At 46.2% G+C, this 14,096-nt stretch overlaps 1 protein-coding gene across 3 annotated transcripts in view; it reads right to left on the bottom strand.

The window, feature by feature from the left end:
- Window positions 1-14,096, bottom strand: part of LOC142565996 (heat shock 70 kDa protein 12A-like) — a 198,181-nt gene that overhangs the window by 69,137 nt on the left and 114,948 nt on the right. For all 3 annotated transcript variants that reach the window (XM_075676667.1, XM_075676668.1, XM_075676669.1), the window contains one exon: window positions 1,270-2,529. In XM_075676667.1, the coding sequence (XP_075532782.1) occupies window positions 1,270-2,529 (1,260 nt within the window). The remainder of the gene's footprint in view (window positions 1-1,269; window positions 2,530-14,096) is intronic.

Genomic DNA, 14,096 nt, shown 5'->3' with positions numbered 1-14,096 from the left:
GCCGGCTCGTCCGCTGCGCCGCGCCAAGTGGCCTGGGACGGGAGCGGCAGACACGCGAGCGGCGCGCTCCGACCCAGTCTCTTCCAGGCGCTTTGCAGTTGCACACAAAAATGACCCAAACAAGCCGTCCATGTCTAACGCCGTCTTTTCATTCTTGACTCTGTGTTCTTGACGTGGTGCGGCGAGGAAAGAGTGTGACACAAACACACTACTGCCAGTGTGCCACATTGCGTGAGCGCGCATAAGCGCCTCGAGGAAAGAACTTCAATATTTTATACGTGCTTGGGGGAGTCCCTCTGCTACAGACATTAACAACACTCGTTGCATTTAGTATGCGACGATCTGTCGAGCTTAAATTCTTTTTTTTTACCTGAGCAGGAGGCGAAGTGCCGTTTGACTCTCCTTCGTCAGAATGTAAGCACTTTAACTAAAGTAGACTGGAGCGATTCCCAGGAAGGAAACTTAGATAATTGGAAAGCGTGGGAAAGAGGGGATGGGGGGTATGACAATGGCAGATATCGAACTTCGAAAGCTTACCCTGCTTTGTTGGTAATACAAGTAAGCCGCGTATGCACCCACCTCGTCACACAGGATAACACAAGCACAAACAATATTATCAGGCTACATCGATAACTCGTACATGTAAATCAAGCGTACTTTTATTGGTCCGGTGACTGGTAAAGAGTATATATGCACTGCACGTGTCGAGCGAGCACATACACGCGCCAAAGCATCCCGTCGCCATATTCTTAAAGCAAAGTTAGAGAGAAAGTGTTTAGTGAAAGTTGGTGAGGTTAATCAAGAGGCTCAGCTTACTACTATTATGAAGCAAGAACGCACGCACAGAGTTTTTCTTTCAGGATCGTAACTGAATTAGTTGTGCCAGTGGAAGTGGCAGCTTTTTCATTATTGTGACCTCTACAGATTTATTTTCACGATTAGCGGTTTATTCGATGCCTACAAAAACTGACATGACAAAACATTTAGTAGCAATAACAAACCATGTAGGGGTAGGTGTTCATACATTGCCACGCTTTTTCCCCAGCAGGTGAACGAAGGTCAGCCAAAAGCACTGCATACTTTTTTCCTACATCACAGAGAATGCAGCGTGGAATATGGGAACAAGAACAAGCACGACACGCGCCAAATAATCCCATATGTGTGGTTCATGTCGCCCTATTTTCGTTATCTTTTACATCTGCAATGGCACAAATTTATATTTCGCCTTAACAGCTATAAGAAAACAAGAGGATACAGCTGCTTGCTTACCCGGCATGACGCAGATGTCTCCCGTGTCCGACAGTGCTTTGCCCACGGTGGCTGCCGGCGATTTGGCGTCGCCAACGCCCATTTCCATTTCAAGCTCATTGTTTCTGCCCAACAGGGCGTCTCGCCTTTCCGTGACTCCGTAGCCATTCGACTGGGCGGTCGTCCCTCCAGGTGGCGCTGTCTGCTGCGCCGTGCCGAAGGCCGCATAAGACTTTTTGTTGGAGCCTGGAAAGCAGACTTCCTCAATGAGATTGTCATTCTGCACTTCAGAGTCCGCTGCGTGCTGGCACGTTCCGTTGGGAACAGCTCCGGAGGGCGGCACGTGCCGAGAGTCGGCTGCTGGCCTTGGAAACACAGGCGGCGGAGGGCCGTCCACGAAGACCTCTTCGTCGCCTGCGATGGACAAATCCAACTGCTGGATGACTTGCAGGGCGTCCTGGTCGAGGCCTGTTTCCTTATCGTCTGCGTTGGACAGGTCGTTCATCGCTGGAGCCATCACCGGAGCTGCAGGTGGCATCGTGGCCGCTTGACTAGACATCTTCTTCAGCACCTCTTGCACGATGGAAGTCCTGCTCAAACTGGAAAGCGACCTCCTCCGGGGTGAGTCCTTGCTTCCCAGCCGGAAGGCTACTTGCTGAGGCTTGGTTGGCGGCGACTGGACGACGGCCGCTGGAACTCGCGGTTGCTGCTGCTCGGGCACCTGCCGTTCGGATGCCAGCATCGTCTGGCAGAAGTCCTGGAAGTTGTCGCTTAGTACCTGCCGCGACACATGCACGTTTGGGTTAACGCAATGAGTGACGGGTGCAGACTCAAGTCCACAGTCTTCGTCTTCAAGCGCTCTCGGCTGGCCAATCCTCCAGAGTGGAGGAGGCCGGTCGCAGCACGAAGCGTGCTCTCGAAAGCAGCACGTGTAGTTCTGTCCAGTGTGGTGCTGCCCAACGTTGTGGTCCGCAAAGCTGCGACTCCTGTAGTCAACGGCCGACAGCCTAGGCCGACGATATTCCTGGAGGGCGCTGTACGTTGCCGCCGAAAGGCTGCGCTGCTCCAGAGAATCCGCGGAGCTGTGGTCGTCTCGACGAACTGTCAGGTCCTCCCTTTCCTGGTAGGTGACCGTGGCACGCCCGTGGTAGGTGGCCTTGCGCTGGCATCTTGGAGTGTGTAGGACGCCGAAGACGGCGCTCTCAGCGCATTCCTGCCGGAGGACTGCTTCGTAGGCGTGGAGGGGCGACTGGTACCTCCCTGTATGGCAGGACTGGGGATCTGTCGAAACCGAGAGAAAGACAAAGGCGCGAACAGTTACTTCTGGCAGAGATTTTTGCACGTAGAAACACTACTTGAGCGCAGTTAATTACGCAGTGTGGGAAACTAGACAAGTACGCTAGCAACATGGAGGCAAGAGCTGGCGTTTCGAAGCCCGTTAAATGCGCGTCCACACAAACAGTAGAAAACCACAAGGCCTTCCATTTCTCTGACTTTCTGTCATAGGAACATTACGGATAAATAAGCTTCTAAGTCTTCTATGTCTACGATATTTCTCGCACAAACCCACAAGCAGCTGCTCCAGCGCCGTGACTGGTGGAGGATGTTAAATTCTTCTTCACAAATGAATCTTACATTGCGTCGGATCCGCCGTGGTGGCGTAGCGGCTTTGGCATTGTGCTGCTAAGCCTGAGAACGCGGGATCAAATCCCGGCCGTGGCGGCCGCATTTCGATGGGGGCGAAACGCAAAAACGCCCATGTCCCGTGCATTGGGACGGACATAATTAAGACTAATTATGTAGTTATGCAAAAAATAATCTGAGTATCTCCAAGCGACGGCAAACAGCATTACCTTGGTTTTGTCCAGCTGCCTGGCATTTGCATTTATTTAGATCTTGGTGCATGATAGTTGGGACACCCTGTATACGTAAGTATATACGTGTAAAGAAATAAAGCCAGTCCATCTGCTTTTCTTACGTTTTCCTTTTGTCAACGTCTTTCGCATTGCTTTGCCATTACCAAATGAACGTCCACCGACAAAGTAGTGCAAGTGAGCGCATGTCTGTTCTTCGTTATCGAACGATATATCACGACATAAAACCAGCGCATATAATGTCGGCTCAAAGGTTTCTGTAAAGCATACATAGCTATAACTGAAATACGCATTATATTCAATAGTTTATATTTTAGTCTTTTATATCTCGCCTACTTAATAACTGGACAGTTGAGCTTCTGACACCGGATACTCCGACTTATACAGCCCAAAATTTTGACCGACAAAGCAGTGACAGTGATCGTTCTGCGTAATGAAATAATAAATAACGAAAAAAAACAAGCAACTGTACATATAATCTCGGCTCATAGGAATGTCTAAAGCATATCGACCTCGTATCGGACAAGCGCATGGTGTTCGAAGGTTTCTGTGACTTTATAAATTTTTGTTTTACATTTGGCACATATCATTCTCGAGCCATTGGGTATGTGCCACTCGAGGAGAACGTGCTTAGGCGCTTGTCGTGCTCTTCTGTGCGAACACCTATACCTTCGCCATTCTTCCCTCGGCCAAGCATCGTGGACATCGTGTGCATCCGCCCGATTTGATGTTAGCACCTCGGCATTGCTTGTGAACGGTGTAGTGCATAGACATAAACATTGCGTGAGATTAAAGTTGAGATCCGTGTGGTACATTAACATAAACACTGCGTGAGATTGCACGTTGCATAGGATGTAAGTAAACGATTGTACGCATCACCGTCAGTTGTACGGAATTTAATTAACCCCTTCACTAAAGGTTCGCTCGAAAGATTCGAACATGTGCGTCGGATATGCATTTTATTATGTTGCGAGGAGCGAGACCAGCAAGAAACACGTTCCGCCGAAGCACACTGGCCACGAATCGCGGCACGTAATGCAAGCAGCCGAGTGGCGTCTGTCTGCCCCGGCGGCCATGATGGTCGAGTGACCGCCTCGCGTTGAGCCTCGCAGCAAACGCGGAGGGCGCTGCTGAATAGGCAGCGTTTTTCTTACCCTCGAAGCCGAGACAAAGAGGGGGGGCGGGGAGCCAAGAACCTGAAAGGGGCGCGCGCGCGTGCTTCGGCGGCGGCCCAGTTGAGCCCACGAGAGGCGTGCAAACTGTCTGACCCGCATCGCGCGGCGCACCTCGCCCGGGCGAAAACAACGGCGGCCGGCGCTCGTCGTTATTCGTGGTCGACCCACTTGAATCCGCTTTCCGAGGATGGACGCTTCCAGGAACGGCTGCCACGCGGGAATACGTAACAGCGCGAATCGAACAGTGAGGCCTTCCCCCTCACACAAACGCTGGCACTTCGCACGACCGGCGTGCGGATGTTAACGCTCTTACCTGCGCTGGCAGTAGCTGGTGGAGAAGTCGAGGGGGGGGGGGGGGAGACGGTTAGAACGAGGGAACTGACAGCCGCAGTCGGAATTACGTCATCTGGCGCACTGAAAGGATCTCTGGTGGACGCTGCTCGTTGGACCTTGCGAGATCGTACCATATTCGCGCCAGTTTGAAGAGTCGGAAGTGGCACAGTGTTCAAGATGCGTGTAGCATGCCCGCGAAGGGGATCTAAATCTCAGTAGCTCTCTATCCGGGACAAGTCGCTGCGAAGTCAATGCTGGACTTTTTAATGAAACCGTGGACAGTCTGCGGAATGAGGGACGACTGGTTGGCAACCCTTTGCCAAACGTCAAACGACGAAGCAGAGCCGAGGTCACGTTTCGGTCGCTGCCTGCTGCCAGACGCCGAACCGTTGTGCAGAAAGAAAACTGAACCACAAACTCCCGTGGCACAAAGGGACTGCACCGCTCATTGAACGCTGTCTCTCGCTCACTGAGCAATCGCATTTCGGATCGCTCAGGTTGCCTTCGACCTATGACAGCAAGCGGCAGCTCAACGACTGGTTGCGATCCAGGACTCTCCAATATGGTGGAAGCGCTGCAATACGATAGCGCATAAGCGCAGTCACATGAATTTATTTCACATCTCGCGAGCTTTCTTTAAACGCCGAAAAATATCACTACGCAGCATGTACATGAGTGAGTGAGTGAAGTAACTTTATTTCGGTCCAGAGAAGACGCTGGGGAGACACCGCGCCACCCGGCTAGTCCCACGTAGGGACCGCTAAGCCGAGCTTGACGGCCCGATCGCGGGCACTCTGGACGGCCAGGGTTTGGTCACTGAGTTCGGGGCTGCCCAACAGCGCAGCCCACCTATCCTCGCTGAAGGAGGAGCCGATGGCTTCGCACTCCCATAACACATGGTCCAATGTTGCCCTTAGCATGTTCGTTGCCTAAAAAAATTGGATCGATCGTTTCTAAATCCCTTCTACAACTTAACGAAACGCACTTGGCCCTAAAGTGAATATTAAAAATTTTGCATGATTGATGTTAGTTAATTAACTAATTAAGCGCAAAGAAAAAATAAAGATAGGGAGCGCCACGTGACGGCAAACCATATGTCGTTGGTTTTACCAAGCTGAGGTTAACCACATTTTTCTCTAAAAATAATTGGTTTCTACTTACGCGAAACACCGTGTACATACAGTGGATATGCATAGGGTACACACGTCGCAATAGCAGTAACCGCTCGCTGCAGAACACTTATAATATGATCCACAGCAACCATTGCCTACCAAACCATCAACTACCGCGGCTGAGTCTGCGAATTTTGTTCTTCAAGTACGTTCGGCATACAGGGCTGTTATAATGTAATTTCGTTCTTATTACAATCCCGGTGATGACATGGGCGGAGCACCATTTTGCCGAATGACAAAGCGCGAGAAGGAATATCATTTGAATAGAATCATCACATTATGCCAGCTCAGCAGTTCGCTCCGAGCTCATGCATATATGAACGCTACTCTAGATGTTATTCAGACATTGTTAACCAGGTCGGTCTCTATAAAAAAAAAATCTTACGCTATAGAGCTGATCGTAAGAGACGATGCTAGTCAATCGTGATGTTGCACATAACCCAAATATTAGCAAAGGTGCCTGTAAGCCAATGGCAAACAGCGCTTGCGACCGAAGAGCTTTGCGAATGCGGCCCCTAATGATGTTATTTTCTCTCTAAAAGATCTCCATAGGCCATTCTTAATAATAAAAAATCGTCTCTATATGCATGTATATAACCTGCTTTATTTTATTTGTTTTTCATTTTTTTACATGTTAGTATATATTTAGTAGAAACATCACTGGAGATTACGGCTTTCTATGCGGAACTGGCAGTGGAGTTGCCTGTGCAAGAAATCGCAATTTCCCCATAGAGAATCAGAAAGATAGTTTTTGTTATTCACCTTTATGTTTCGAATGCGAAATTCGAGGCGTGCAGTAGTGAAGTCATGTACGCTTAACAGAAAATTCCAAACAAGCACCAGATATGTGCCCCCAACATATCCTAAACAAATATTCATTGGCGTCACAGTTAACATCGTCCCGAACTATTAGGGGAGCCGAAAACCTTGACGAGTAGAGCAACAAGCATGGGCCAAGAAAGATAAAAGCGCACAGGACGGGCGCAAACTTTCAACTGCATTCCAGAAGCCGTTAGAGACGCTTATATATGCACAAAATTAACCCGTGCCAGACAAGCTTCACAGAGTATCATTTTTTTTCCGTTAACAAGAAAAGTTTGATAACTTGGAGCTATCAATTTTCAAAACCATAATACCAGTCAAATTGCACTTGTCTATTTTTTTAGAGAACGTGCACACGCGCTCTATGTCAAAATAACCCAAGCAAAGCAAAACTGGCAAGGGTGGGAATGTAATCCGACAACAGACCCCTTAACTGGAACTGACAGATTGCAAAAAAAAAAAAAACCTTCACCATGAAATGTTTGAATGTGCAATACACAAAGACCGTTAATGTAATGTTTCTCTTTTCCATCCAAGAAACAAGGTTCTTTCTTCGTCAGGGACACTGATGGCATACTAACGCACCTTTTCGTGCACCTGGCAATGCAATAGGCCTCATAAACTTCCCTTTCCAGCCTACCTGCCGCTTTAAAAAAAAAAATCTTGCGTGGCACGGGTTGATGTGCATATATAAGCGTCTGTAACGGCTTCTGGAATACAGTTGGAAGTTTGCGCCCGTCCTTTGTACTGGTGTCATTTTTTGGTCCATGGCTACTTGTCAAAGTTTTCAGCTATAAACCAACTAGCCCAAACAAAAGTTTTATTGCTAGGGGAGGCTTAATGGGACACTGTTAAGTGGAACGCCAATGTATTTCGTAGCACATTTTAGGGCAGGATATCTCGAAAACAAGAGTCATGAGGGAAGTAGTGGCAGAATAGTGCTCCAGGGAGGCCAATTCCTATTCTGGTGAGGGAATGTCTTTTGTTGAAGCTTAGTGGGCCTCCCTAATTTGGTTGCACCTGGATTAGTATAGCTCCATTGACTCTCGGATTCTTCTTTTTCTTTTTTTGCCGGTGTCAGGTGCCACCCCAAGCCTGAAGAATGTAGCGGACTGGACGAGCATTCGAACTCACGACCTTCAGATAAGAAGCCCGGTGTTATACTTCTGCTCCACACCATGACCATCACCATCGATTGGGTGGGGTGATGAAATAAGGAAATTCGCAGACGCAAGTTGGTATTAGCTAGCGCAAGGCAGGGGTAATTGGAGATCGTTGCGAGAGCCCTTCCTGCTGTAGGAGACATAAAAATGGGCTGCTTCTGCTGATGATGATGATCTCTAAAGCGGTGCTACTATTAGCATTTCTGTTAACAGACGAGGCTTGATTCCTGTGCTCGGATTCAATTTCGCAAGTGGAACATGGTCTCTAAAGTTAATTAAAAGATAAATATCAAAGGTTTCGAATCAGCTACCTGGACATTGCGATTTGGTGTGTTGTGTGCCCCTCTTCAGGTAACGCAACAGAATAGGCCGAATCGCGCTATGCGCTCCGTCCGATTAAAAAAAAATCTGTTCGGACTAAAAGAAAAAATAAATAAAATGCGCGATTAATAACGCACACGTTGTGTGTATAATGTCTATATTATAAAGGTGGCCGCGAATGCAAATTTTTTCGAATAGAAATGAGTTCGAAGCCAGTTCGAATATTATGAATCGAATATCGAATAGCCAGGCGCATACGCATATGTACAGAGGAATATTAATTTCGGCATGATTAGGTACCACACTTGTACTAACTAGTGCACAAACGACAGCTATCAGGGACAAAGGATCTGTTTTAAGCACAATATCGCTACTGTCAAAAAAAGAAAGTGCGCGAATAGGTTCTCAGCAGTTTTAAAGCCTGGTTGCAAGGAAGATTTTCAATAACGAATGGCTTCTGTATCACTAGATTACCAAAAACGCTAAATAAATAGTTGCAGAAAAAATATAAGGTGTTTTGGTAAGAGGAAAAAAAAACCAAGCTGTCGAATAACTTGTGCGCTGCAGATACATATAGGAGAGCGCGTCGCAAGGAAAAAACACAGGTTGATAAAACTGCTGCATGATTAGACTTCCAAAAACGGTAAATGACAGACTATAAGCAAAAATCAGAGGCCGTTGTGTATATAGGCTCCTGCCGCGAAACCGCAAAACGAACCTTGCATCATCCATTTTGCTTCTGCATTGCATCGAAAACTTCTGTCGACATCTCACCTCTGATAATAAGTTGTGTCCAAAGCCCGACGTCTATAACGTGTTTCCAGCTCCTGAGATCACTTCCGCCGCATTCAACTAGCAAAATATTAAATTTGTCTCCACCTTTATATTAAAATTTGGTTCGTGCGAAATATTTGGTCAGTTTAGATATTCGAAAATACCGGATAGTTCCTTTTCAAATACGAATATGAATAGGTAGTGTAAAGTATTCGATTATCATTGGAAATTTCGAATATTCGCCTATGCCTACTGTATTGTAATAAAATATGTCAACAAAATCACGCAATATATATGATGTCCTGCTTTTTAACATATGTTCAAAAATTAAGTTTTTCACTGAAGATTGTGTTATCTCAAAGAAACAACAACAAAAGAAGACTATAATATTATTGAACTTATGACAAAGCATTGCAGTACTCAGATCTTTAATAAAACGAATAAAGATTCTACGTAACCGTCGAATTAGATCATTAAACAAAATGGTAATCATGACTTAAGAGGAAGCTTTAGCTCGGGGCCAACTACGATTCCGCCTATTCAAATACATGTAAACCGCAGAAATGCTTTTATGAGCCAACAGCTCGACCAATTTGAATTAAATTTGTAGCATTTGAGAGAGAAAGGTACGTTGTAGTGGTTGTAGGAAGCAGAATGGTGGTCTGTATTGTTTTACAAAATTACCTCAAAATCGGTAAGAAAAACAAATTTGAAACCGGACGCTTAAGATCCGTAACTCTTCACCAACAATTGACATTGCAGTTCTGTAAACTGCATCTGCGAGATAATCTAAATTAGACAAATGTGATTTATGAATTGACAACTTTTAAGTTAGAATGTTTGCGATGGTTTTGCAAAACGTGTTCTGAAAAACTATTGGCATACTTCAGAGCGGTGTATAAAACGCCAATTTTGTGTGCCTCAGATGTATAATTAGGCGCACCTTACAGAGTTGTGATAGCATTTTTCATTGCTGAATTACAGAGTTGTAAACTTCAAGGCTTCGTTTATTGAAATTTTAGAATTTTCAAGAAATTTCATTAAAAATTGGATGGCCTAAATTGAAAACTAGTCACTATAATGTAACTTTTTCTCTTGAATGCAATAAACCTCATCAAATTCTATGCAATGTTTCACGAGAAAAACGATTTCTCCGTACCCATTTATTTAGAGATAGGAGTCCCCAAGCTAAAGCTTCCTCTTAGATTTGTTGATTGATTTGTCAAATTTGTGACAAGAATGTTGCATTGTATTGTTTGGAATATAAATAAATAAATAAATAAATAAATAAATAAATAAATAAGCCGCATTACTATAAGTCCCTCGCGGTAGTTCCGAACACTGCTTCTTAAGTGTGCTGTAATTGACACATGCGTGGCGACTTCATGGGGAATAGTAAACTATCCGCGTCCAGAAAAAAAAAGAAAGAAAGAAAGAAAGGAAGAAAGAAAGAAAGGAAGAAAGGCGTTTTCAAAGGCCTTTGCCATATATACTCGCGAATGGTGCAATTCTTTTCGTTGAAGTTTTAGTGAATTTCCTGATTAGTTCGCAGCAGCTATCAAAAATTATTAGCATTTTGTACCGCTTCATAGAAAAAAAATTTAATTTGATAAAGCGCTTGCTAGGTGTTCACCGTGCGAACTTCTTGGCCCGTCATGGAAAGCTTGGTGATAGCGAAAAATAATAATAAAAAAAAGAAACCTCGATAAAACACCGCGCGAGCAGGTGAAAGGCAAGGAGAGCGCCAAAAAACGCCCACTGGGCCACTGCCAGGGCCTCGGGTGAGAGCAACCTTTCTGGGAGACGTCCATTGTTCGAGCTGGACAAACACTCGCGGAATCACCCATTGTTTTGCGACTCTGCCGCGACGGCGATGACCGGCAAGGGCGCGCTGGCGACGATGTGTGTGGCAAGGCCGCTGGGAAACTGGCCCGACGCTCGACACGGGTTCGCACGGGGTGCTCCACTCTCGGCGCCCAAGAGGCGACCTTGACCTCTCGGCCATTGTGTCTTCTTCGTCCGTCGCACCAGTCGCTCCTCCTTATTTCGTCTTCGGCCGTTTCGTCGCGCGTGTTCACGTCACACTTTCTCGCGTTAAAAGCGACGAGAAAGAAGCCGCTTTATAAGCGTCGCAGAATTCGGGACTGCAGAAGAGATAAGAAAGAAAACGTGATGGGAGACAGAGCTGCTGGTATAAAAATGGCTTCGCGCTCTCCTTCTATACGGCAGCTAGCTCTTTCTGCCGGCTGAGGAATCGAAAGAGGCAAGTAAAGTGGGGCTGACGCATAAGTTATTTTCGACCGAATCAATTAGGCCCACGATGTCGCAGTGGCCGACGAATTTCTCCGAAAGAAAGCAATAAACCGAGAGGTTGAATCATGAGATGCCCCTTCATCGGTGTTGGAACCGTAGAGAAGTACGTATTCTCTCTCTCTATCTCTACTGACTCTCTGCAGACGTGCTGCTGTTTCTCGAACACAATAGTGCTACGGGATACGAAAACTGTAACGTCATTTACGTAATTTGCGAAAGAACGTAGTGCCTTTGACCCTTAGTTTTGGCGATGGCGATTCGAAATAAGGCAGTTCTTATATCGTGTATGAAGTACACGCATAAAAAAGTAGCACTCATCGATCGATAATACGTGGTGTCAAAAGAGAGTCTGGCAGCGGTGCCCGATTGCCAGCCTTAAAATGTTCCAAGCAAAATTTTAGCGCTCCACTTATCCTTTCTTTATTTAAAAAACGCTTTCCTTAGGCATTTCGAAAACAAAGTGAGCGTAACGTCAATATATATTGTGCTTCAATTTAGAGATGGATAGCTTAAAATTATGGTTGTATTCGTAGCGCTGTAATCGATTGCTGCTAAATAGACATGCCTGAAGAAGTGACCGAATTAAATTCAGTAATTGCAATTCACCAATTAGTAGAATTGTGTTAATTATCTAATGACACATTTTTGCTTGTCGTATACAAGTAATATCCGTTGCCTCAAGTAAAACATCATTACAGGCGAACCTCTCTGCATGCTGCGGGCAATTAAAGGAAATATGTGCGCTCTAAAAATATTGTAGAGAAAGAGGCACCAAGCTTCTGTACAAGTGGAAAAAAATATGAGGTGATATTCACGAAATGATTCTTACGTTACAACTGTTCATCAGGGACCACACTCTACAAAGCTTTTCGTTCACGAACGCTCTTTCCCAGTGGATGGCTGTCTTCGCATATGTCCAGCGTCAGGATGCGTTGAAGTTATCTCTTACGAATAATTCTGGCGTAAGCGCTCTCTGTCGATAAGGAACCAACTATTATTATCATTATTATTCTGCAGCAGCGCCCTGGGTATAATAATAATATTTGGGACCACCTGGGGTTCTTTAACGTGCACCTAAATCTAAGCACACGGGTGTTTTCGCATTTCGCCCCCATCGAAATGCGGCCGCCGTGGCCGGGATTCGATCCCGCGACCTCGTGCTCAGCAGCCCAACACCATAGCCACTGAGCAACCACGGCGGGTATCCCTGGGTATCGGGTCAGGGTCGTTGTAATTCCTTTGGCCCGATTTAATTCGCATCATCAACCGTTCACGAGCACCACCACTCCTGATAGCAACGTAGGCAGAGCGCCGCTCGGACCACGGATGAAGGACGAAATGGAATAGCATTGGAATAGAATCGTTATCTCAACCGGCGTGTTCACAATACTTCTCCCACGAAGTGTCGTATTTGATTGGTCATCACAGCGGCGATCGGGTCGTCCTATAATCACTTGTGAGATCGGCGGCCACTGAGGAGACGCTTACGGTACCTGGGACCAAATTTGCAAAGCTTTTCGTCCGCCAGTTCCCCATTGCAATTGGCCAGCCAGTAATATTTTTTTGTCCAACATGACAGCTGGCTGGTATGTGCTCTTACGTAGCGTGCTGTAGCATAAGAACTTTTTGTGAACCGCAAGAAAACACTTACACTAGAACTGTTCGTAAGTGCAGTTACCAGTCATGTTGAGCAAAGATATTACTAACCGGTCAATGGAAATGAGTAATTACGTAAGAAAAGCTTTGTGAATTCGGTCCCTGTTTTTTCTTTGGTAATGCGAAGTCCTGCCATCAGAAGGCACCTATAAGTGGCGGCACAGTCAGCATCGCTTAGAGAAATTGGAGACTCAATTGTTGTTTACCATCATATTACCCAGGACAGTGAATGCTGCTAAGCGCACAACACAATTTTTGGTTCAAGCGCTCAATTTCAATGAAGTAAGCAGCACCACCTTGTGTTGCAAGACAGTCGATACTTTTTACTTGCTCGGCTTCTCAATTTTTCTGGACACGGTACTTTTTTGCTAGCTGCTATTAGTTGCTTTGTCATTGAGCATCTGCCCTCCGTACATGGGCAACAAGAAGTTGGAACACGTGTTTGTTATCCCAGCAAAAAGGTGTAGGTTATTTATTTTCTAATATCGGGTAAACATAAACACGTAAAACGGCCTCCGTACGACGCGGTATTGCACAGGCAAGAAACAGGGCCCGCATTCACATTCAGGTGTTAAAAGCAAATTAGGAATATGATCGCCCAGGAGGTCCAAAATTCATGTTGCCATCGACATTTTATACGCCCTTGCACCACGGGGCATTGAAATAAACTAGGAGAAAGCATTACGTCACGCAGTCAGCCTGGGCAAGCGAACTTTCTGAGAAGCCATTCCCTCGCAGTGTCAGCCAAGCACGTGACTTCTGAGACTCGGTGTATTGACCGGGGATGTTTGGTTCCCGGTAGTTTTTCATCAATGCGCTCTCGTTCGGCGGCCCTGCTCTGCCTGCAGAGCGGGAGCACTGAAACCTACCGCGTGCTCTGACGTGACGATCGCGTGCTGGCCCATACGTGCGGCTTCAATCTCGCTGCGCGATGCTCTCTCATAATCCTTTCATTCCTCCATGCTGCCCAAGTTCGGTGGAGATTTAGGGCGCGTGGAGACAGGTTGACCATACCCAATGCGTTATAAAGCAAATTTGGGACTTTATACGTGAAGCGGGCTTAGACGCTCGCATTTAGAACATGTACATCTGAGCGCGAATGTTCAAAATATCTTTGTGCGAGAACGATCTATGGACGCATCGCTTATGAGTCTAGGGCGTATGCGGTGTCCATGCCAGTGTCAATAATAATACTGCATACAGTGTGTTCCTTTTTACTTGGAACTCTTGTTTCCCTAAATAGCC

This window comes from Dermacentor variabilis, unplaced genomic scaffold (assembly GCF_050947875.1).
Source record: "Dermacentor variabilis isolate Ectoservices unplaced genomic scaffold, ASM5094787v1 scaffold_12, whole genome shotgun sequence".
NCBI classification, from domain to species: Eukaryota; Metazoa; Arthropoda; class Arachnida; order Ixodida; family Ixodidae; genus Dermacentor; species Dermacentor variabilis.
Note: the sequence above shows the minus strand (reverse complement) of the source record. Positions and strands in the feature narration are given on the sequence as shown.